This window comes from Canis lupus, chromosome 25 (assembly GCF_048164855.1).
Source record: "Canis lupus baileyi chromosome 25, mCanLup2.hap1, whole genome shotgun sequence".
Lineage (NCBI taxonomy): Eukaryota > Metazoa > Chordata > Mammalia > Carnivora > Canidae > Canis > Canis lupus.
This window is the reverse complement of record NC_132862.1, coordinates 28,343,615-28,366,571: the sequence shown is the minus strand read 5'-3', so window position 1 is coordinate 28,366,571 and position 22,957 is coordinate 28,343,615. Positions and strand designations below refer to the sequence as shown.

The 22,957-nt window shown below is 36.0% G+C and overlaps 1 protein-coding gene across 26 annotated transcripts in view; it reads left to right on the top strand.

The window, feature by feature from the left end:
* Window positions 1–22,957, top strand: part of PLEKHA5 (pleckstrin homology domain containing A5) — a 242,065-nt gene that overhangs the window by 12,288 nt on the left and 206,820 nt on the right. Inside the window, exon 4 of one of the 26 annotated variants that reach the window (XM_072798824.1) lies at window positions 5,695–6,110. The exons of 23 other annotated variants lie outside the window; for them this stretch is intronic. In XM_072798824.1, the coding sequence (XP_072654925.1) occupies window positions 5,695–5,737 (43 nt within the window). In that variant the 3' untranslated portion in view covers window positions 5,738–6,110. Of the gene's footprint in view, window positions 1–3,540; window positions 5,399–5,691; window positions 6,111–22,957 lie in introns of those variants that run through there. 2 more of the 26 variants (XM_072798823.1, XM_072798818.1) reach the window with 2 other exon arrangements.

Below are 22,957 nucleotides of genomic sequence, written 5' to 3'. Positions count from 1 at the left end.
TTTCTTCTCTATTCCCAAATAAAAAAAAATCTTGGACAGAACTTTGACCACCTTGGATCACATGCCCATTTGCTCAAGTAAAGACTGGCCCTCCGGTCTTCAGTAATTTTGTGTCCTTGGCTGCAGCCAAAATTACTATTGGCAAGCCTTCCAGAAACCATGTGATTAGAGAGAAAGTCCAGTTCACCATAGGAAACCAGAGTGTGAAAGACTACAAGATCAGAGGGCTGCTCCTCCTCCCTTTAATATAGTGCAAAGTGCTCAGAGCTGGGAAAGATGGTGGGCCTGAGCATCTGCAGAATTCCAAGAAATGATAGTATCATCATCAAAGAAGCTTTCTGCCGTACCTTGCAGAGGGAGTAGTTGAGAAGGTAAGCAGGATGGGTCAGGCCTAGACCTAAGAGAATGGAGTGGACGTGTTGAATTCTGAAGAAGAAACAAAAACCAAGCGTACTGGCTATTGTGAGCAAAGGAGATTGAGGAAAAATCACCCAGTCCTGTCGTGCCTAGAGAATTTCTATTAATGTTTCAGTATATATTCTTAATTGTATGTACATATTGGAGGGGTCTTATTGCTATTACTGTGCTGAATACTATTCATTAGTTATATTGTGTGTCTCCATTTTATGTATTCATTAGAAGATTCTTTAGTGACTTTGATGTTTTATGTAAATGTATAATTGTTTAATCACTTCTCTATCTTTAGATGGCTATGCTGTTTCTTTTTGCTGTGAGAAAAATCCTGTGTAACATTCTTATATTCCTGTCAATTTCTTAGACTCGGAATTATTGCGAAAGGGTGTGACCTTTTTAAAAGGTTCAGTACCTTAACATTTTGCCAAGTAGCTCTCTAGAAGATTTGTACATATTTATGTTCTCTTCTGCAGTATATGAGAGTGTATGAAAGTGCCCCCATTTCTCCATTACCTATGGAGTAAAACTCTTGATTGGACAGATGAAATTTGAAGGTAACTGATAGAAAATCTACATGACTGTCGTTAGTTATGCGGGTGATTTAGAACAGGGATTAGTCTTCCATTTATTTTCACTACATAACCAACTATCCCAAAATCTTAGTGGCTTCAAACAATAAAGATTTAGAGTTTTCTCTCCTTTCTTTGGATTGACTGGGTTTAGCTATGCCAGTCTTCTGATCTTGGTGGTATAACTGAGGTTACTCATGCAGATACATTGAGCTGGAATTTGGCTGTGCCTAGAATATCCAGTGTCTCTCTCCTCATGGCCTCTCATCACATAGTGGTTATCTAGAGTTTCTTTATAACATGGCAGCTGGCTTCTAAGGGGGAACATTCCAAGAGAGGACCCAAGCCCTAGTGCACAAGTATTTAAAAAAACCTTTGCTTACGTCATGCTCATGTCCTGTTGGTCAAAGCAAGTCACAAATCAAGACCAAAATCAAAAGTGGGAGAGGACTACACAAGCCTGTGAATACCAGTAAATGTGGTCATTGCAGACCATTGATGTAATAGACTACCAGAGATGTAAAAAATTTACAACTAACATTGCAACTCTAATTGATTAGCAATAGCACTTTGGAGCACTGTATTCAGAAGAATTTAGAGACCAACTCCTGGATCAGTAGAAAAGTAAATTGTGATAAGCTAGTGATGTTTGTAAGGGGTTAGATGAGGAGGTTGGTGTAGTGGTGTATTTACCCATCCTTTAATACCTGTAAATTTATATTATAAAGCTATAAATTGAAAAAATAAAAGAAAGCATTTCATGAGCTTGCGTGTAAGCCCAAATCCTTTGAAAACATTTGGGTACTTGAGTATATTGAGTCTTAAGCTTTTGTTCAGCGTGGTTTCATTTTGACAATTAATATGGTTGGCGTGGTATAAGATATTAATGATAGCTAGCTAGCTAAATAGATGTCTCATCTATTTATGCATTTGTGTTTGTGTGGGGGGAGATTTTAAGTGCCTGAGTTGTCAGTTTGACCTCTGTATCAACTTTCTTTATTCAAGCAGTGATTATGAGGGGCAGTATTTCCAAGTAGGCATTATAGCATTCCAATGGGGACTTAAAGGAAAATGAATGTTACTGCTCTGATACAACACTGCAAAGTCTCCTTTTATACTTATCCCTCCCATCCCATACTGCACTTCCTTTTCTTTTCATTCATATGTGTGTATATACACAAAATTGAGATTGAATTTTAAAAATGAGGTTATACTATATGTACTTTTTATTTAATAAATATCTTACTCCTTTCACTTTAATAGGTATAAGTCAACACCGTTCTTTCAGTAACTACAAAATATGCTTTTGATTATTTGGCCATACTCCTTTTGTTGGACAATTAGGTTTTTAAATTTTTTTCTCAATTTCTAGAAGTCTGTAGTGAACATACTCCTACATAAAGTTTGTAGTCAGTCGCAAATATTTTTAGAAAATGTTTGTTAGATGTGGAATGGAGTTAGGCCATATATGTACTTTAGCTTTTTGATAAATAGTAAAATCCTTCTTTATACCATAAATGGGCTCTAAAAAATTCAAATTATTAAAATGCATATTTAAGATTTTAATTTTCATTAAAAAACTTTTTCGGTAAGTCCGTGGATTCACACAAAAAATAGAAACGTGATAAAAAGTGACACATTGTGCAAAGCTGACTGCATATTGAATCAGAAAGGCCCAGGTACCAGTGCATTCCATTCCTGAATGCCTTTGGGAATTGGAATTGGGCCACCTATGCTTCCAAATGAATGTTTTACTGTTTATGGTTTACAGTTAGTCCAGCTGTCTTCCAAAAAATCTTTACCATTTTACACGCACACCAAGCAGTGTATGGGATTATCCTCTCGTGTACTCTTGCCAGGATTTAGTATTAACAGATTTAATGTTTTGGCTAATCTAATGGACAAAAATGGTATCTTGTTTGAATTTGCATGTTCTTGGTTTTGGCTGTGCTTGGCATCTTTTTCTCTGTTTGTTACCAGTTTGATTGTCTTCTGTAAATTGCCTCTTCCATATATTTTTTTCTCTTTTTCTGTTCTGTTATATATTTATTTGTGTTTTTGTTGTCTGAGCCAGTTAGCTTAGTAGAGATCTCCAAACTATTTTGGTTGTGTACTCCTACAGGTAAAAAGTTTTTGGTTATACACCCCCATTATATGTGTCTTTACAAATTATGCATGTATTGCTGTCAGTTCATGTCTTACATATTAGTAAAGCTTATTTTTTCTTATCATGATTTAAAAATTAATGTACATAAGTGTGCTGAATATTTCCCACACCTCAATGGAAGTCTAGTGTGCATCCACCTAGAAAATCACAAGTTCAGAGCACAATATGATTTAGGCCCTCTATCAGCCAGTTAGATTTGCCAAGAGAAATGTGCTTCTTTCTGTGACCACAGTGTATATGTAATTTGTAACTCTATGGGCACTGAGTATTCTAGTGAAGTAGAAAGTAGCTATGCATCACACCTTGGCTCTATTACTTCTGTTAGCCATATTTGAGAAAATGTCTTTTTTTTTTTTTTTTTTGGTAAGATTTTATATATTCATTTGACAGAGAACAAGCAGGGGAACTGCAGACAGAAAGGGAGAATGGAGCAGGGAGCCTAACATGGGCTCCATTGCAGGACCCCAGGATCATGATCTGAGACAAAGGCAGACACTTAATCGACTGAGCCACCCAGGCACCCCTATTTGAGAAAATTTCTTAATCCTGTTATGTACCAATTTCTTCTTGTCTTGCCTTGTTATTTAAGCTTATGATATCATCAATTAATTTGTGTGAAGAAACTTGGAAAAACTGTAAAACAGGTATGAAATATGGGTATTTTAAAAATTTTAATTCACATGGGTATTTGTTTTGAAAGTTCATAACATTGGGTAAAAAAAAGAATACATTTCAGTGTTATTTATGCTGGGAAACAACTTAAGATGCATGACCTACTAATAGTGGTTCAAAAACATCATTTTTAGTCTTCATCCTGTGTAGATTTTAAACATCTCGATGGTAGGAACTTCACTGATACTTACTATTATGTGTAATAGTAAGTGTTAGTGATGGTGTAGTATACATTTGATAATATACATATTTGGTTTTTAAAGTGTTGTTTTCTACATAAGAAAGCCCTCTGATTTAGGAACTAGAAATCAGTTTATTTGTGAAATGCCTTGTGGCACTAAGAAAGATTTTCTTTAAAGAGTAAAGTGGCTACTGTCTAGGGCCACAGATAATAAAAGGCAGGACCTAGTTTGAATATATTCTCCAGGGGAATGAAAAATTTAAGACACCATAACATTAGGGACTCTCACATAGGTGAGTGGAACTGAATTAAAAGGAGAGAATGCTAAACGCAGTGTATGATATAGTATGCCCAGGACTGACTATGAGAAGGCAATTTTGAATGTAGATACTGCTATTTAAAAAAAAAAGATATTTTATGAATTTTTAAAAATGAATTTAGCTGTAGAATAAATTATCTGTAGAAAAGGGCAGATAAAGTATGGAGAAATAAAAGAATTGAAACCCTTGTCATTAATAAAAAGGAATTTAAAAAATGGGGACTGCAACCTGTGTAAATGTATAGGTTTGAAGTATTTAAAATGTATTAATACTCGGGCTCTGCAAAGGTACTGCTGGAAAATAGGCAGGCGCTCTCAGGCGCACAGTGCTGGCTGGCACAGGCCAAGCCCATGACCAGGAGAGGCTGGAGTAGACTGGGACTAGGAACTGTAGGCGGTGAGCCAAGCGAGGTCACATTCCTTTTGAACACTTTCCTTTCCCTCCCTCTTACTTGATTCTCAGAACAACCCCACAGGGTAGAAAGCAGGACAGGCCTAGTCCAGTTCAAATCCCTAAACCTTTTATGCTTACCCAGATGAATGGGGGGGAGGGGTGGATAGAATGTATACTTACTATATCTATTTTCCAAAACTGAGTTACTTATTAAACTCTTGGAGGAGGTAAGAGACAATAGACACACAAGAATTGAAATCCTACTGAACTTGGAAAGATAGATATATTTCTCAGAAACTATTCACAGTGAGAAATTTCTGTATTTCAGAAAAGAATGATAAATGGACAAGGAAATCAACTATTATTTTGTTTTAGAGAGGACCCCAGGTCATTTTGAACATTTACCTAATCAGATTTTTACAACATCAAGTCAGCCCCGCTATTCTAATATGAATGATTTTCAGTTCAGCTGCTATTCCTTTCTCAGTGGAGCTGCAAAAGAAAGTCTAAATGGAAAATAAGCAGTGTTAATGGTAGGGGAAGCAAAATCCTTTGATGGGGTTCTAAATCCTTTTTGTATATAACAGTTCCTGCCTGGTCTACTTTTAAAACCTCATTGCAGAAGACCCTGAAATTAAAATCTTTCACAGTTTTTGGCTTCAGTTCCTCAAAAACATGAAAAGAGAGATAAAATAGATTATCTGAGTTGAAAATAGTTAATATTTAATTAATCTTTTGTATCAGTTACTGCTATATAACAATCTAAGAATTCAGTGACTTAAAACAGTAACTACGTATTTTGTACACATCCATCTGTTGGCTTGGCAATTTACTAGCTTCTGTTGGGTTTACTCTTGTCTAAGATTAGCTGTGGGTCAGGTAGGAAATTTTGCTCATTTTGACTGGTCTAGGATCACCTTAATCTGGGATGGTGGGGATGAGTGGCTGTCTTTCACATGATCTCTCATCCTCCAGTAGGCTTGCCCAGGCTTGCCTTTGTGGTGAAGCAAGTTCCAGGTGAGCGAGCAGAGAGTTCCAGGTTTCTTGAGGCCTGGGCACAGAACTGGGACAGTGTCACTTCCACTGCTTTTTGTTGGCCAAAGGAAGTACAAGTCCAGCTCAAATTCAAGGAGTGGAGAAACATTTCCATATATATATATTTAAAGATCTTCTTTATTTGGGAGAGAGAAAGCAGGAGGGAGGGGGAGAAAGAAACTGAAGCTTACTCCATGCTGAGCACAGAACCTGGCCAGGGGCTTGATCCCCAGGACCCTGAGATCATGACCTTAGTGGAAACCAAGAGTCAGACGCTTAATGGACTGAGCCACTTAGGCGCCCCTGGACTTCATCTTTTGAGGGAAGAATTGGAAACTCTAATAGCAAGAGTTGTGGATATGGGGGTGGGTGGGGTGGGGGTGGGGGTGGGGGATGGAGAATTGGAGTGTTTTTGTAATTCATTCAGCACCCATGCCAAAAAAATTACTAAACCCAACTGAAATTTACGTTCCTCAGTCTTAAATATGGGATTAGACTTGATCATGGTCACACCGCTGATCATGTACTTCTGAGTATATAGAAAATCAAATGGATGTGATATGTCTTTATTAAATTTGTTAGTTCCTAACTACTGTAATTTATTTTTTCTTTTGATGATATGTGTAGTTGGTTTGATAGTCTCATTGGGACTGTGTCTAAGGTTCAGAATGAGCCCTGGTGCTTCTGTTGTGGAGGCTGGGAGTGGAGAAGATACATAGGTTTCAGTATGTCTCTGAGAAGTCTTTGAAATAGAAGACCTCCCCTATCCTGCCCACACATAAAACCCATTGACCAGGCACTTGATGTCCTACTACCATGTTTTATTTTCCTCATGGCGCATAACACTGGCTCAAGTTCTTGTTCATTTACTTTTTTTGGTGGTTTGTCATCCCTGACTAGGGTGTAAGAAGCTTCATAAGAGCAAGGACCTCCTCTGACCTGTTTACTACTAAATTCTCAGACCTTAAAATAGTGCCTTCATCTTCTCAGGAGATGCTCAGTAAATATTTGTTGAACAGTTTTAATAAAATTTTTGTGATGAGAGTGTTGAATGCTCTGTCTCTCATACATTGTAGACACTCATTAAGTATTTATGCAATCTTAAGGAAGGCTCATGGGCAGTGGGAGCTCGGAGAAAATGAATAGTTGGAGCCACAATGGGTTTTTTCATGAATGCAGTGAAAGGCAGATGAGCAGGAGAGTTTAGGGTATGATAAATTTGCTGAAATGTTTATACCATTGGACTTTTAGGCTGGGAAGGAAGGAGGTGGAATAATCTCATGGATTGGAATAGAGATTCTCTTAAGACCAGAGAATTCAGACGGAAAGTAGTTAAACACGCATGCTGGGAGATTAGGGGTTATGTTGATGCAGTGTGATCACTGAAGTAGTGATTTCAGATGTGCCATATTATGGGCCCAAATGGGCACGAATGAATGAATCAGGTGATTGAAGGACCTTGTTAGTAGAAACTAACAGCTGCTCTTTGAGAGTGTGCAGCAGTACAGCTTATATCCTCAGGAGAAAGTCCTTAACAGCCAGGATATTGGGAACGCTTTGAGAAAAGGTTGAAGATATAGGAAAGCTTGCTTATTAGGGAGCACCACTTCCATAGGTAGTTTAGTTTACAAGATAAGTAGAGTGGAGGCTAGGTCAGCGATAGAAAGAACAAAGCCTTGTAGGGATAATGCTGGGTCAGGGGATCGATTGAGAAGGGAACGGAGATGGTATGAACCTAGGCATTAAGGGGCTTGATGGATTTAGTTTCAGTAGAGCCTTAGACAAAAGAGACCTTGGGACTAATGGACAAAGGCCATGATTCATTTGGCCAAGGCTGATGGTCAGCCCAGGAATTTCTGGCCTCTGCATGTGTGAAAGGTAGATGTATTTTGAACTCTTAGGAGCTTACATACTGAACAGACATACTCATTTAACAACTTCAGTCTTTTAGGTTTTTCAGAATATCTTAAGTATCTTTTTAAATGAGAACTATTTTTCAAATGTAAACTATTTTTAAATGTGAAATATTAATGATATATGCAATAATATGCCAACTAAATATACTAATTAAATCATTAGTGGACAATGAATTAATTTATGTAGTACTGTTTATCATGTACTAAAATTCAAAGATGAGATTTTCAAATTAGTATTGTTTGTTGTTTGGTCATAAAGTATTTTGCACTGGTATTGGCAGAAGTAGATGTTTTAAATGTAAATATTTAATCTCTTCTTTTTGTTGCTAGTCACTTTGAGAGTTTAAATTGTGTGGTGAACCAGAACAAAATTTCATAATCTTTAAACCACAAAGTTACCTAATAGACAACAGAGTAGGAATAACAGCAGTGGAAGATTTTACAAATTCCTGGAACCACCTGGAAATAATTTTAGGAAAGGCAGTTGATTATAAGCTCAAATAAGGACTGTGTAACATGAAGAATAATTAATAGTAATTACTTTCTTGCCTTTAACCCTTTGGTCAGACTTGTTCGACTGAAAGGAACAAGGCAGGCTAAAGTCTATGTAATTTAACTGTGCTTTTAGCTTGTTTTGTGCAATTAGCAAGTCTAATCTCTGTGGGTCAGGATGCCTAAGTGGCTCAGCAGTTGAGCATCTGCCTTTGGCTCAGAGCATGATCCCATGGTCCTGAGATTGAGTCCTGCACTGGGCTCCCCACAGGGAACCTGCTTCCCCCTCTGCCTATGTCTCTGCCTCTCTTTCTCTCATGAATAAATAAATAAAATCTTTAAAAAATGAACTCTGTGGGTCAATTAATATTTGTTTTATTGCTACTTATATCTGGTGCTAAGAATTTTTAAGCCTTTTTTGAATATGTGTTTTATTTCATTACAAAAATTTAATACATATCAAATTAATATTTGTCAGACAATACTCCTGTGATACCTTTAGCTATAGAGCATGTCTTGGACCTTTGAAGCCCCCTCTTATCCTTTTTCATCACTTATGTTGAATCCATATATAATATGTGGTTTAATTTCTCCTGCTATGTTTTAAAATACTGTACAGTCATAGAATTATTCTTTGTGTGATTCAATTTTGTTAAACACTTTTTTTTTATGAGATTTATCCAGGGTTGATGTTTATTTTTATGACTATGTACTATTTCACTGTATGATTATAATTTAACCATTTGTGATTAGTGGACATTTGTTTCCTATTTTATGGCTATTATGTGAATATTACTCTATGTCTCCTCGTGTATATTTGCAAGAGTTTCTCTAGAACATATATAACTATAACAGGTTTAAATATATGCTTTATTGAATAAATGTATTTTCTGAAGTAGTGTACTTTTAAGCTCCCTCTAGCAGCGTGTGAGTTCTTGTTGCTTCGTATCTTTGTCAGCACTTGATATTGTCCAACTTTTACATTATTGACACTCTGGTGGTTGTCAAATATTTTCTTATTGTGGCTCTTACTTTGAATTTCCCAGATTAATAAAGTTTAGCATTTTTTATTATGTCCATTGTGTATTTGTATTTCTTTCTCTATGACATGCCTGTATATTGTCTACTTTCCTTGGCATCTTTTTTCTTATGATTTTTTAGAATTTTTAAGTTTGTTTATTAATGACAGATAGTGATCTCTTACAGATCTACTCTCCAAATTTGTAACTTGCCTTCACTTTATTTAAGAACTTTTTTGATGAACGTAATTCTTAATTTTAGTGTGATTATTTATCTGTCTTATGTAGGTTATGATAGGGATTTTTTTTTCCCTGTATCCAGACTTTTTTACCTCTTTACATTTTAGTTCTTATATTTTTTTGTATTGCTGGCTGATACTTCCAGTATAGTGATAAATAGAAGCAACTACAGATCTGACTTAAAAATAACTGCTTCTAACTTTACCATTAAGAATGATAGCTAAGGGCACCTGGGTGGCTCAGTCCACTAAACATCTGACTTGTCATTTTAGCTCAGGTCATGATCTAAGGGTTGTGAGATCAAGCCCTGCCGTGGGCTCTGTGCTCAGCAGGGGAGTCTGCTTGAGATTCTCTCCCCATGCCACTCCCTGACTCGTGTGCTCACTTTCCTCTCTCACACAAGCCTTTAAGAAAAAAGAATTTTTAATGAAGTTTTTTTGGAAGATATCCCTTTCAGATTAAGAAAATTCTCTGCTATCCCTAGCTTGGTAAGAACTTTTATTATTGAGTGAGTGTTGAATTTTATTGATTTTTTTTTTTTTTTTTTTTTTTTTTGCATCTGTTGAAATGACTTTTACCTTGCTAACTCAGTGAATTACTATGGATTGTGTTAATACACTTGTTTACGGTAAACCAATCTTTCATTCTTGGAATAAACCCAACTTGGCTTTAATTTAACTTTATTTTATTTAAATTCACTTTGTCAACATATAACACCCAGTGCTCATCTCATCATGTGCCCTCCTTAGTGCCTGTCCTCCAATTACCATGTTCCCCCCAACCCCCTCCCCTTCTGCAAACTATTTGTTTCCCAGAGTTAAGAGTCTCTTGTGGTTTGGCTCCTGGTCACAGTATACTTTCTATTTTGTACATTGCTTTGTTGGATTTGTTGGTATTTTGTTTAGGACATTGCCATTTATGACAATAAGTAAAATTGCCCTATAATTTCCTTCCCTTGTACTGTCATTGTCTACATTGATATCAAAGTTGAATAATTGATAATATGATATCAAAGTTATTCTAGCCCCAGAAAGTAAATTGGAGTGTATTCCTTTTTTTTTCTTTTTTGATATCAAAGTTATTCTAGCCCCAGAAAGTGAATTGGAGTGTATTCCTTTTTTTTTTTTTTTTTTTTTTTTTTTTTTTACATTGAGAGCTTTTACAAGAGATTGGAATCAATTATTGAGAAAGGTGTTATTATAATTTTCTTTGGTACAATTTTTTATGTGCGATGACTTTTCATTTTGTCTGTGGAAGTTCTGTCATTTTTTTTAATTTTTGAAATTATGTTAGGCGATGCAGGTAAGTGTGGAATTGATATGTTTTATTAAGCACAGAATGTATCATCAGAATGAGTTCAACATTTTATTATTAGAAGAGGACCTTGACCTTCATTTATACTCAGGACCTTGCCTATTTTGTCTGATTTTAATGTATCATTCCAGCCTTCTTTTATTTAGTACTTGCCTAATATAACTTTTTCTACCCTTTGTTAGAAAAAACACCTTTGTATATCCATCTATCTTCCACATATCTCTTTTAATTAGTATATAGTAGATTTTTACCTAGTTTGAAAAAAATTTTCTAATCTAGAGATTTAGTTTACTTATATTTCTTGTGACCATTGGTACATTTAAAATTATACCTTCCTCTTTCATATATTCTTCTTTTGCCCTTTTTTTTTTTTTTTATGATAGTCACACACAGAGAGAGAGAGAGAGAGGCAGAGACATAGGCAGAGGGAGAAGCAGGCTCCATGCACCAGGAGCCCGACGTGGGATTCGATCCCGGGTCTCCAGGATCACGCCCTGGGCCAAAGGCAGGCGCTAAACCGCTGCGCCACCCAGGGATCCCTCTTTTTGGTTTTTAAGAAGATAATTTACATACTTTATTACATTGTATAGACCTCAAATATTTAGATAGCAGTGGGTAATAAATTTTCACCTTAGAATTTGACTTATAAGAGACAGATTTCAGTATGTCCCACACATTCAGTAAGAAGTTATTAGAAGACATGCCTGAAAAAAGGTCTTCGTAATTTTGGAAGAAGTAATTCTAGGGAAGATTACTGACTGTTCTCTTGTGTAGTTGGCATGGTTAAATATGCTGGCTGAAGGCTTTGTGCTTTTTTTTTGTTTGTATTCATCAATGGAAGCAGAATGTTAACCTTAAAAACTAGAATCTCTTATTAGTAGTCTGCTATTTATATTGGCTTTCTGGTGACTTAAAATAATCATGACTTCAGCTAACACTGAATCTCAACTGTATTAAGGTCTGTACCTTGTGAGTAGAGAGATAGCATAGGCTTTGCCCTGAGGAGTTCGTATTCCCCAGCATTATCTCCTGATGGTACAAAAATGGCAGATGAGACTAAGAAACCTCTTTCTAGCTGTGTCACTTTTGGGTTATACCTCTGGGTTATAAAGGGATGGATGAGGCCTAGGGAGGAAAATGAAACAAGGGGGTAAGAAATAGGAAGGAAGAGTGGGAAGAGAAGGAATTCTCCTGGGGGTGGGCAAGTAGAATAGAGTGGTGGTGACCGTTTCCTTCGGTTGCCTGTCTTTAAACAGATTATTTAAGGATACATGTATGAGCTCCTAGTCCTTACCTGAAAGCTCATTGTCACATACTGGGAAGACCTCACAAGCTCTGAGGTATGTCTTGATGACAGTAGCTGTTTCACCTGGCAAAAAGGAAATCCAGACAATCCCAAACTTGTTTTGATTATGAGATTAAATGAAAACACTTTGGGGGTGCCTGGGTGGCTCAGTCAGTTCAGCATCCAACTCTTGATTTTGGCTCAGGTCACCATCTCAGAGTCTTGAGATTGACTCCCGTGTGGGGCTCCACACTGGGTGCGGAACCTGCTTAAGATTTTCTCTCTCTCCCTTTCCCTCTGTCCTCCTCGCTCTCGCCACCCACCCCCTGCAACTCTATCTAATAAGAGAGCCTGTGCCAGCAATGGAAGAAAGCAAGTCTTTCCTGTTAAGTCCCTACATCTTGATTTTTCTTCAGGTCCTGCTTGTGTATTGCTGTGATAGCTTTCCTGATCTGGAGTAGTTTGAGGACTGGTCGATTTTTTAAAAAGCTTTGGAATCACCTGTATCAGGACTTTAAATGTGACTTACCTATAATTGAATGGAGTATGTTTTCTTCTGCAAAAGAAACACTTTATTTTTTTAAAGATTTTATTTATTTATTCATGAGAGACACAGAGAGAGAGAGAGAGAGAGAGAGAGGCAGAGACACAGGCAGAGAGAGAAGCAGGCTCCATGCAGGGAGCCCGATGTGGGACTTGATCCCGGGATCCCAGGATCATGCCCTGGGCTAAAGGCAGGTGCCAAACCGCTGAGCCATCCAGGGATTCCCAGAGTGTAACAATTTAAAGATGTGAATCATAATCTTGGGCATATAATATATTAATCTTTATCTAGAATTTGTTTTACTCTGCACTCAAGGTCGCAAAGGCTTTCACATAGGTGACAAGACTCTATGAGACATAGAATTACTTCTTCATAATCTTCACAATGAATCAAAGATGTGAGGAAGAATAGTGAGCAACGATTTCTGGCTTCTGTGGAACTGAGCATAACACCACCTTACTGACCCAAATGTCCTAATAACCCCTGAAACAACTTGCATGGCTCTCTGAAAATAACTCCTCTCTGGTTGAAGATCTTTTTTATCTTCAGAGACACTCCTGAGAAGTGTGTGTGGAATGATTGGTCCTTTTCTCTGTTAGGTTATGCAGGTAGACCCACGTGTACAGACAAGGTAATTTTTTCAGTGTCCATGTTATTTTTGTTTGTTTTTTGAGACAATTATTTGTATTAGAAATTAGTTTCCAATTTACTGTCTAGCTTTTTGAAGTTTCCTGTATCAGTTATTATCTCACAAAGTGAGTACAGAACTGCAGCGGCCCTCCCTTGCAATGCAATCTTTAATTGGCAGAGGAATCAGAAAGGTTAGATGGATGCATTTCCTTGCTATTTTTTTTTTTTTCCTTTAAGGAATAGAATCAAGCCAGTCATTACAACTTCTGTGAAACAGAAGAGGAAGTAATTGGAGATTTTTTGTAGAGCAGTGTAGAAAGTTGGCCTTTTCCTTTAGAAAGTTGGTTGTGGAGAGTTTCTCAGGTTTAGTAGTGACTATATATGACACTGAATTTTTATGTTTTAGTTTCAGTAAGAAAGCACAGAAAAATTCGATATTCCATTTAGAGTAAATGTTTCTGGCATCCAGAATGATAACACTCTTGCTGTTGGTCCCTTAGTGTAATGATCAGCTTATTCTACTTGTCATTTCCAGGACTTGTCTTTTTCTTTTTTCTTGCTTTATTGAGATATAATTGATATATACCATGCCAAGACTTTTTATTAAAGTACTTCCCAACAGTATTTTTTTTCATTATAGTCTTCTCATACATTTGGTATGAACTCTGCTTAGCAATTATGGTTTCGTTTCCCTGTTTCTATAGGACATGAAAAAATTCGTGCATTTATTCAAACATTTGAGCCCCTGATAAATGTTGACTATTGGGAATATAGTAGTGAACCAGACAGATCTGACCCTTACCCTCACATATGTTATAGTCCAAACACAAAACCCTTTGCATTGAGTTTAAAATTACAAATCAAAAGTTTGAAAATTTTGCATAATTTTTAATTGAATAGGAAAAGATGGAATTAACTGAATTTTTTATGTTACATAATCTGTCAGGTGGTGGGATGCAAATATGAAAAAGGCAAGGTCTACAAACTGGTTATTCTTGGAACTTCATAATTGATTTTTGATAGTCACGAATAATGTGATAACATTTATCCTAATACCTACTGTTTGCTAAGATACAATGCTAGATACTAGGATGACAAACTGCATGCTAATAATTAGTAGGGCTTTTGTTTTTTATTTTCTTAAGATTTTGAGAAAACAGTTATTTGAATTAGAAACTGCTTGCATTTGTACCTGTTATTTTAAGTATATCAAGTTTTTATCTGCCTGTTTTATGCAATATCTGCTGTTTGTGGAACACTGAAGTATGTTCCAGGCACTCTGCTCAGTATTTTATATGCGTTATGTCATTTATTGCATACACCATATGGACCCTCCCACCAGTTGTTGAGCATTTTATGTACCTGTCACTATGTAAGCATTTCATCTCTTTACAAATGAGGAACTTAAGCCTTAGAGAACTGGCAGAGCTGGGATTCAAACTTGGGGTAGGTTGCAGTTGTGGGTGTGTATCCTACCCAAAAAGATCTCATAGCAGTTTAACTTTCTGGTAAACTTTTCATCTGTGGTATAAATAGAGGATCAGATTATTTAAAATTCACCGATTCAGAAAAGAGGCAATAGAAGATTGGAGTGGTACTCAACTATGGAATTAATCCTTTTATGTAACCAATATTTTGTATTTGTTATGACCAGCTTTAAAAGAAAACAAAACAACACTTCCACCCGTTTCAACTAATACAGCTATTGCCATAAACCTACCATCAAGTTGATAATGACATTTTAAAAAAAGTAATTCCATGAAATTAGTCTGGAAATTCATGTATTTTATTACAGCCAGTGTTCTGTTGTGTAAAGGTAGTCATGCTGATGGCTTTAAAAATTGATAGTTTGAGGAATATCTGTTTTAGTACATTTTCGAATGCCAACACCCTTCTTATAGGTTCTGGGCTTCCATTGACTTTACAGCTCCCTATTTAGAAGAGAAAAAAAAAATTTCAAACTAGAATGTAAAGTAGCTATAATAAGACATTCACTGGCCAAAGTATTGCCTCACCTCCATCTGAACGTAGCCCTGCCTCCTTGGTTCCTACGGGTGTGGTAGAGATCTTGTGTGGTTTTTGAAGGGTAAGGAGGACTGTTTGCAGTTATGACCCATTGGCATAAACTGACTGTAGTCTATACCAGCTTGCTTAATAGACCTGATTATCTTGCCACAGCAAAATCAGGTATGGTTTTTAACTTGTCCATCTTTCCTATATTTTAAGCCACTTGTAAGTAGATAGACATCTCTGATTTTAAATGGCATTAAATTAGAATTAACAACTGAATAATTCAACTGATGTTGTACAACTTAGAACACAAACCAGACAGTAAATTACTAAATCTAACATTCCAAGTGTTTTCTAGTGTGCCTTTAACTTTTGCTGGGCACAAATGGAAATGCTCAGCCTCTGAAGATCATAAAAAGGGTTTGTTACTGTTTAGTAATACAAATTAAAACACAGCTGGGAATGAAGTAGTTAGCCCAATCTCACAGACATTAGCCTCCCTCTGTTTATTTCCGCCTGTGTGTATTCCTAGAAGCAAACAGCTGTGTATTCAGTTTTCTTCTTTATTCCTTTACTTAAGATCTGGATTTCAAAAGAAGTAAACTGGGCATTTAGGCTGAGAAAAATTGCCATATCTTTTTCAGTTGAAGCAATGGTATATCCATAACATTAAAATATTTTTTGAAATAGATTTACCTGCAGTTTCATATAGTTGTGGCCATAATCTACCTGCCCTTTAAAAAAATATAAATGCTGTAAGAGGATTGGAAAGTTCCTTGTCTCTCTTCCTTACCTCTTCACCACCTTTTTCCTCCAACTTCTAGTGACAGTTTATTATAATGACTACACAGTATTGTGTAGTTATATCATAATATATTCCATTAGTTCCCTATTTTCAGTGGTTGATTTTTCTAATCCTTTTTATTAAAATAATTTAATTCTATAGAAAACATCCTTGAACATATATTCTTTAAAAGATTTTTTTTAAGTTCATAGTTGTAGCATTGCTGGGTCAAGGAGTGTGAATTTTAAACTTGATACTTTATAATAATAAAGTGTCTTAAATTGAACTTTAACTTGATGGGGGACAGAGGACATCAAAGCTTTATAATCTCAATATTCTAAGAAGTAATTTTTTTCTGCTCAAATACTAAAATATTAAAACTGATAGTAATAGTATTAATAATAGTTCATCACCTTATGGAAGAAAGCAGTAAGGCTTTTGTTTTCTTTTAAATCAAAGGATTTATTGTAGAAACCATAGCCTTATGAAAAGTCTGGCAGTCAGGACTTTTGGGTTCTTTTTTTAACTATTTAAGTTTTTAGGAACACCTGGGTAACTCAGTGGTTGAGCCTCTGCCTTTAGCTCAGATCATGATCCCAGGGCTCTGGGATCTAGTCTTAATCAGGCTCCCCAGAGGGAGTCTGCTGCTCCCTCTGCCTATGTCTGCCTCTCTCTGTGTCTCTTGTGAATAAATACTCTTCAAAAAAAAAACACAACTATTTAAGTTTTTAGAAGTTCATGTCCTTTCTTAGCATGAATATGTTAATGTTTTATATTAGAAATGTTCAGAACATTCCCTAACAAAAAAGAGTAGGATAACTGAAAGTATTTTTATGCAATATTTTCCTTTACTCTTGAGCTGTATCCCTATATTTTTCAAGGAGAAGCAGATTCTCTCACAACTCATTTTGAATCAATTACTGTTTTTTCTTTTTGTTTTGTTTCTACTGGAAAAAATGCTTAAGCGAATGTCAGAAAACTTGCATCTGATTTGACTAAAATATGTTTTTGTGTCTTTCTGAAGACCAAAGTGTTACTTCATTTGTAAGGAAATCTTTTATGTATTGAAAGCTAATAGGTTTAATAGTTAGCTACCTATTAAAACATATTGTCAGTACCCCATCTCACTCATGTGCACCAAAGATTGAGAACTACTACTATTTTAAACTCTCAGATTTTGCAGATAGGATCTTGGCTCAAAGTAGCAGTTCAGCCTTCTATAGATTTAAAATGGAGCCTTTACTTTCTAAAGTGTGCTGACTACTTTTGCTTTTCCAGGATTAGCAGGTATTGAGATAGTGATATGTTGAGAATATGCCAGTAAAACAATTTCTAGGAGCAAAAACTTTTTGGCATTGAAATAAGAGGATTTACTATAACATATGTGCTTTTGGAAATTAACCAAGATGGAGTATGTGGGTGCCAGCTTCAAAATGGAACAGAGAATGTTCTTTCCTTCAGGGCAAAGGAAAGAAGTATAATCTCAATTATTCAAATTAGATACCCGTTTTCAAAACAGAATGAGTAGATTTTTCTGGAGCCATAAAGTAGTCTTACTTTGTTCCCATAATATAGATTTGCACACACTCATTTAAGTGAATGGCCAAAAAAAAATTATTAGTCATCTAATGTGAATCAGAAATCATTTAACTTCTGAAAAGCAATTGTATTGTGATGCAATCGTTTTGGGGGAAATGAAGGAAGTTCACAATTAGGTTTATTGCTTTAGCAATTGCTTTGTATTTATGTTGAAATACAAGTTTATTTTAATATAAAATGGAATTATTATACATTTGCCTTAGTTTAATATTTTTCCTTACTACAGAACTTAGAGTTGCAATTCTAGCTTTCATTTTATTCCTACTGGAAAGTTCTCAACATTAAATTCCTTTACTCAACAAATTACCAAGTTCCCACTATGTGTTAGGCAAGCTCTGCTATTTCTTTCTGTTGGCATTTTGTTAGGTGATTTTAAAATGGTTACCCTAGGGCAGCCCTGGTGGCGCAGCAGTTTAGTGCCGCCTGCAGCCCAGGGTGTGGTCCTGAAGACCTGGGATCAAGTCCCACATCAGGCTCCTTGCATGGAGCCTGCTTCTCCCTCTGCCTGTGTCTCTGCCTGTCTCTCTCTCTCTGTGTCTTTCATGAATAAATAAGTAAAATCTTAAAAATAAATAAATAAAATGGTTACCCTAGTTTACTGCATTTTTTTTAAAAGATTTTTATTTATTTATTCATGAGAGACACAGAGAGAAGCAGACATAGCAGAGGGAGAAGCAGGGTCCCTCCAGGGGAACCTGATGTAAGACTCGATCCCAGGACTCTGGAGTCACAACTTGAGCAGAAGGTAGACTCTGAACCACTGAGCCACCCAGGTGCCCCTGCATTATTCTTTCATAGGAAATGGGTTTATACTTAATTTTAACCCTTCTTCCATATAAGAGTATTATACTGAACATTTCTAGGGGAAATGTTTTCTGTTGAGGCAAGTGGACAAAGAAAACCGGTTATTTATGGGTAAAATTGATTTTTCTTAATCCTGAAATTGCAGGATATAATTCATCCCTTGAACTTATTTCCTTGAAGACACTTTTTTTTTTCTGTAATGTTTTAATATTTAAAGGCACCAAAATTAAAAGGAAGTCTTTCTCCACTTTCTAGTCCAGCCATTCAGTTTTAGGATATTAATATCTTCCTTGTCAGATTGCTTTGTGACTTTAGCTAAAGAACAAAGCACTTGAATATATCATCTTGTAAGAATGTGGACCTTATGAACAAATTAAGAGAGAAATTCATTCCAGGTATTACATTAGCAAGGTTATGATGAAATAATACTTGAAATTATAGGGGAAGTAAAAATTAGTATAATTAGACGAGTTTCAATTTAGTAAGTATAGAAGGGTCAGCATTCACAATTACCTTGGAAAAATGCAATAGCCCTTTTTCATTTTCTTCAAGTGTTTATAGTCTTGATGTGTCATTTTATCCTAGTATTTAAAGGAGCAGTAGGATATTACTACATTAACTTGAGCTTTAAATATTCTTATTTGAACATTAATTGATAGAATAAAAATGTTTTTTCTAAGCTGATTTTACTGATCAATCAGAGGCAAGAAAATTCTAGCTTTATTTTTCTATGTCTTATAACTATACAATTTTTGCTTTGTCTTTTAAAAGAATAACATTTTATTATGTCATGTAGATACTATTCCTTGTATTGATCTTCTGGTTCAGTGAGAATGTGCTTTGTTTATGAAAAAGGAAAAGAGCATTTCATTGAAAAATGTTTTTATAAGGAAGTAGAATATAAAAATAACTCATTTGTGTGTTTTTAAAAATTTGTTAATACACTGAATTCAAGCTTGACTTAGGCTGTGTGTATCCTAGGTTTAATAATTTAAAATTTTAAATAATTTAAATAAATTAAACATTTAATTAATTGAAATAACTAAAATTTGTGTCAAATATCAAGTATTTTTTTTTAAAGATATTTACCACTGTCTCAATGTTTTCATCATTTCTTAAACTTTTACTTTTTCATTTTCTGTTGTATTTGTCATTTATCTGGTACTTTGGAGGATAATTAATAACACTAGTTCTTAGTCATGAGTTGCACTCAGACTTTATATAAATCAGTTGTTTAGAACTTGTAGTACGTTTTCCCATAGAAACAATATTGTGGAAGTAAATCTTTCCTCAAACTAGCCAACTCATGATGTATTGTACCGATAGTATTAGAAAACTGTAATTTATTTGCAATACTTTGGACAGATACATCCCTCTATTATAATCTTGTAAAGATTCTTGTTTGCTTTCCCTTTTACTTCTATTTTTTTTAAACTTTTTTCACGAATATTTTATTTAATTAATTTATTTATTTATTTATTTATTTATTTATGATAGTAACAGAGAGAGAGAGAGAGAGAGAGAGGCAGAGACACAGGCAGAGGGAGAAGCAGGCTCCATGCACCTCCCGGGTCTCCAGGATCGCGCCCTGGGCCAACGGCAGGCGCCAAACCGCTGCACCACCCAGGGATCCCCTCCCTTTTACTTCTTAAGCAAATGTGATGGAGACTTCTCTTCTTAACTTCTGCAGATACCTCCTGTGGCTTTCTGTGGCACCTCTAGTGGAAATTTTGTTCTGTGTATGTGGAAGCTGGGGAGAAGACCTATATAAATGTGAACAAATCTGAGCTTCTTCGATGGATACCTCTTAGTCTTGACCTCAGGGCTTGGCTGACTCTTCTACTACTAAGAACTAACATGTCTCCTTTTCACTGTTCTCTCAACTTAGCCAGTGCATCTTTTCTTCCTGGCCCACTTCCAGTAGGGACACAGTCTCACTTCTTTCTTCCGCTTTCCCAAAAGCAATTTCACAGGCCATGTGGTGGATTCTACGGGTGTGAATGTATGTGTACGTGTTTTCCTTATTCATTCCTTCTTTCCTTCCAATTGCTAGGAAGATGAGAAATGAAAACTTTCTATAGTCACTTCCCTTCTGCAGTCACCCCCCCTCCCCATCCAGGCTGTTTTCTCTTTTTTTGATAGATCATGTTCCATCAGTTTTATAGCCATAAAGGTTATACGTTTTTGAATATTCAAAAGCTATTTCATAGGGGCACCGACTATCCTAGACATCTTAGCACCAATGTTGGGTGTTAGGATTTAGGGAGCAAAGAGCAACAAAGGGCATTTCAGAGTTTGGGAAAGAAAATGAATTTAGGGGCTATAAATATAAACATTATTGTGCCTGTATTTGAGGAGGAGAAGAAAAGGGATACAGAATTAGCCATACATTTAGCTGTTGTACTCTTTGCAAACCTCTCTCTCTTTCTAGGTTCCTTGTACTTGAAGCCAGGCAGGGTGGAAGAGGTGGATAAGGAAGGTTGAACTGGGAAAGAGGAAATAAGGAGGAAATCTCTTTGAAGGAGAGCACCAGGAGGGAATTTTTGCAGTCTTAATCGTCCTTTGAAGCAGTTCTTAACCTTTTTTATTTATGTTATATATACACACACATACATGTTTGTGATTGCAAAGCAACCAATTAAATTGAAATAGATGATAATTTTAAAACAAATTTTTGATACTATAATATCTGCTTCTTTATTATCATATAAAGTCTAGAAGTGAGTCTAAGTTTTTTGAAGTGTTGATGTGTAAATGATATTTCAGGATATCTGCAGTGACTATACTATGACACAAAATATCTGAATTCTACTGATGATAAAAATGTGAAGTGTTCCTGATGTGTGACTTGTCTGCATTTATAATTGAAGAAAAGGCTAAGTTTCCGCGAGAGGTCATTGAAGATAGAGAGTAATATCTTTCCCGTCTAACTTAATGCATTTTCTGAGTTCCATCCCCAGGTCCCTGTATTCCCTCCTATTCCTTGGGATACTTTTGTTTAGCGAGAACAAAGCAGATTAGAGACTGTCTTCATTTAAAAATTATAGTCCCTCTGTAATGAAATAAATTATACCTGTACAAATAGAATGTAGGGAAATCTTAGACATGCAGGCCATAGCAGACACTGATCTAGTACTTTTACATACTATATTTGATTTTAGATATTTCTCTTACTTATGGGTGGCATTTAACTTGTGCCTTTTTAGAAAGACATGTGAAATGATTGGCAAATTAAAGCACAATGCAAAATAAGATGTAAATGAAATCAGCAGTGAGTGAGTTTTATAAAAAAAAAAAGGGAGCTTATTTTGTATACAGGAACAGGTTGTTTTTGTTTTTAATGAATGTCAGCAACTTTACAAAACAAAGATAACTAAATGAACATTAGACTGACCTAGGGACAGATCATTTCATTTCCCTGTCTCTCAACTTTCCTCTACACAAATCGATGCCAGTTAACTATTCTGTGTACCTCAGAGAGTTGTTGTCAGGAGAAATGAATGAGATAATTGAAAGTAAACACTTTTAAACTGCCGAGCACCTTACTAATATAAGATGGTATCGTTATTAGTTTTGGTGTTGGTGATGAAAAGTAACTCACAAAATTCAAAGAGTGTAGTGTGACCAACACAACTAAATCTAAGATATAGTTGTACAGTGGGTTGGGACTCTAATCTGGTCTAATGTCTTCATTTTGTGCAGGAAAGGAAAGAACTCTAATATTTATTTAGTGCCTATGAAGTGTCAGAAGCAGTGCTGGATCTTTTCATATATTACCTTCTTTAGTACCCAGAATAACTTTATAAAGCTAGGTATTAACACTTCACACCGCCCCCACCCCTTTGTGAACAGGTGAGAAAATGAAGACATAAAAAAGTAGCATGACCAATATCATAGCTAGTTAACCAGGACCCAGAATTTGAATTTGATCTTTCTACTCTACTGTCTGAGGTAGAGGCTCTGTGCTTCTAAATGTTATCTCTGCTGGTTTTTGCTAGTTGAGTTTCGGTGTCCTGGAAAACTGTGGTTGACTTCTTGTTTATGTTTTCTATTCTAAATGTATTCATTGTGGGCTACCCACTTAACTGTTCTATTCTGCCCTCTTGGGAAAAATAAAATAACTCTGCCATTTGGGGCCTTTACAGATTTCCAGTTTTTCAAGTCTCATCTGAGTTCTTAGTATACCCAGTGACCCTTAAGGTCACTAATCACCTCTGCAGAGGTTAGCCAACCAATCCTGTTCCCACTCTCGAGAGAATAAAGTGAGGCTCCCTGTTAAGAACTTTCTTTTTCCAACTTTTTTCTTCCATCACCCAAAGCAAGATACAGTTTTGAGTTTTTAAAGATTTTATTTATTTATTCATGAGAGACAGAGAGAGAGGGGGGCAGAGACATAGGCAGAGGGAGAAGCAGGCTTCCTATGGGGAGCCCGATGCAGGACTCGATCCCAGGACCCCAGCATTACGACCTGAGTGGAAGGCAGATGCTCAATCACTGAGCCACCTAGGTGCCCCCTGAGATATAAGTTTATCCTGACTTTACTTCCATTCTCCCTGTTTTAAAGGAGTG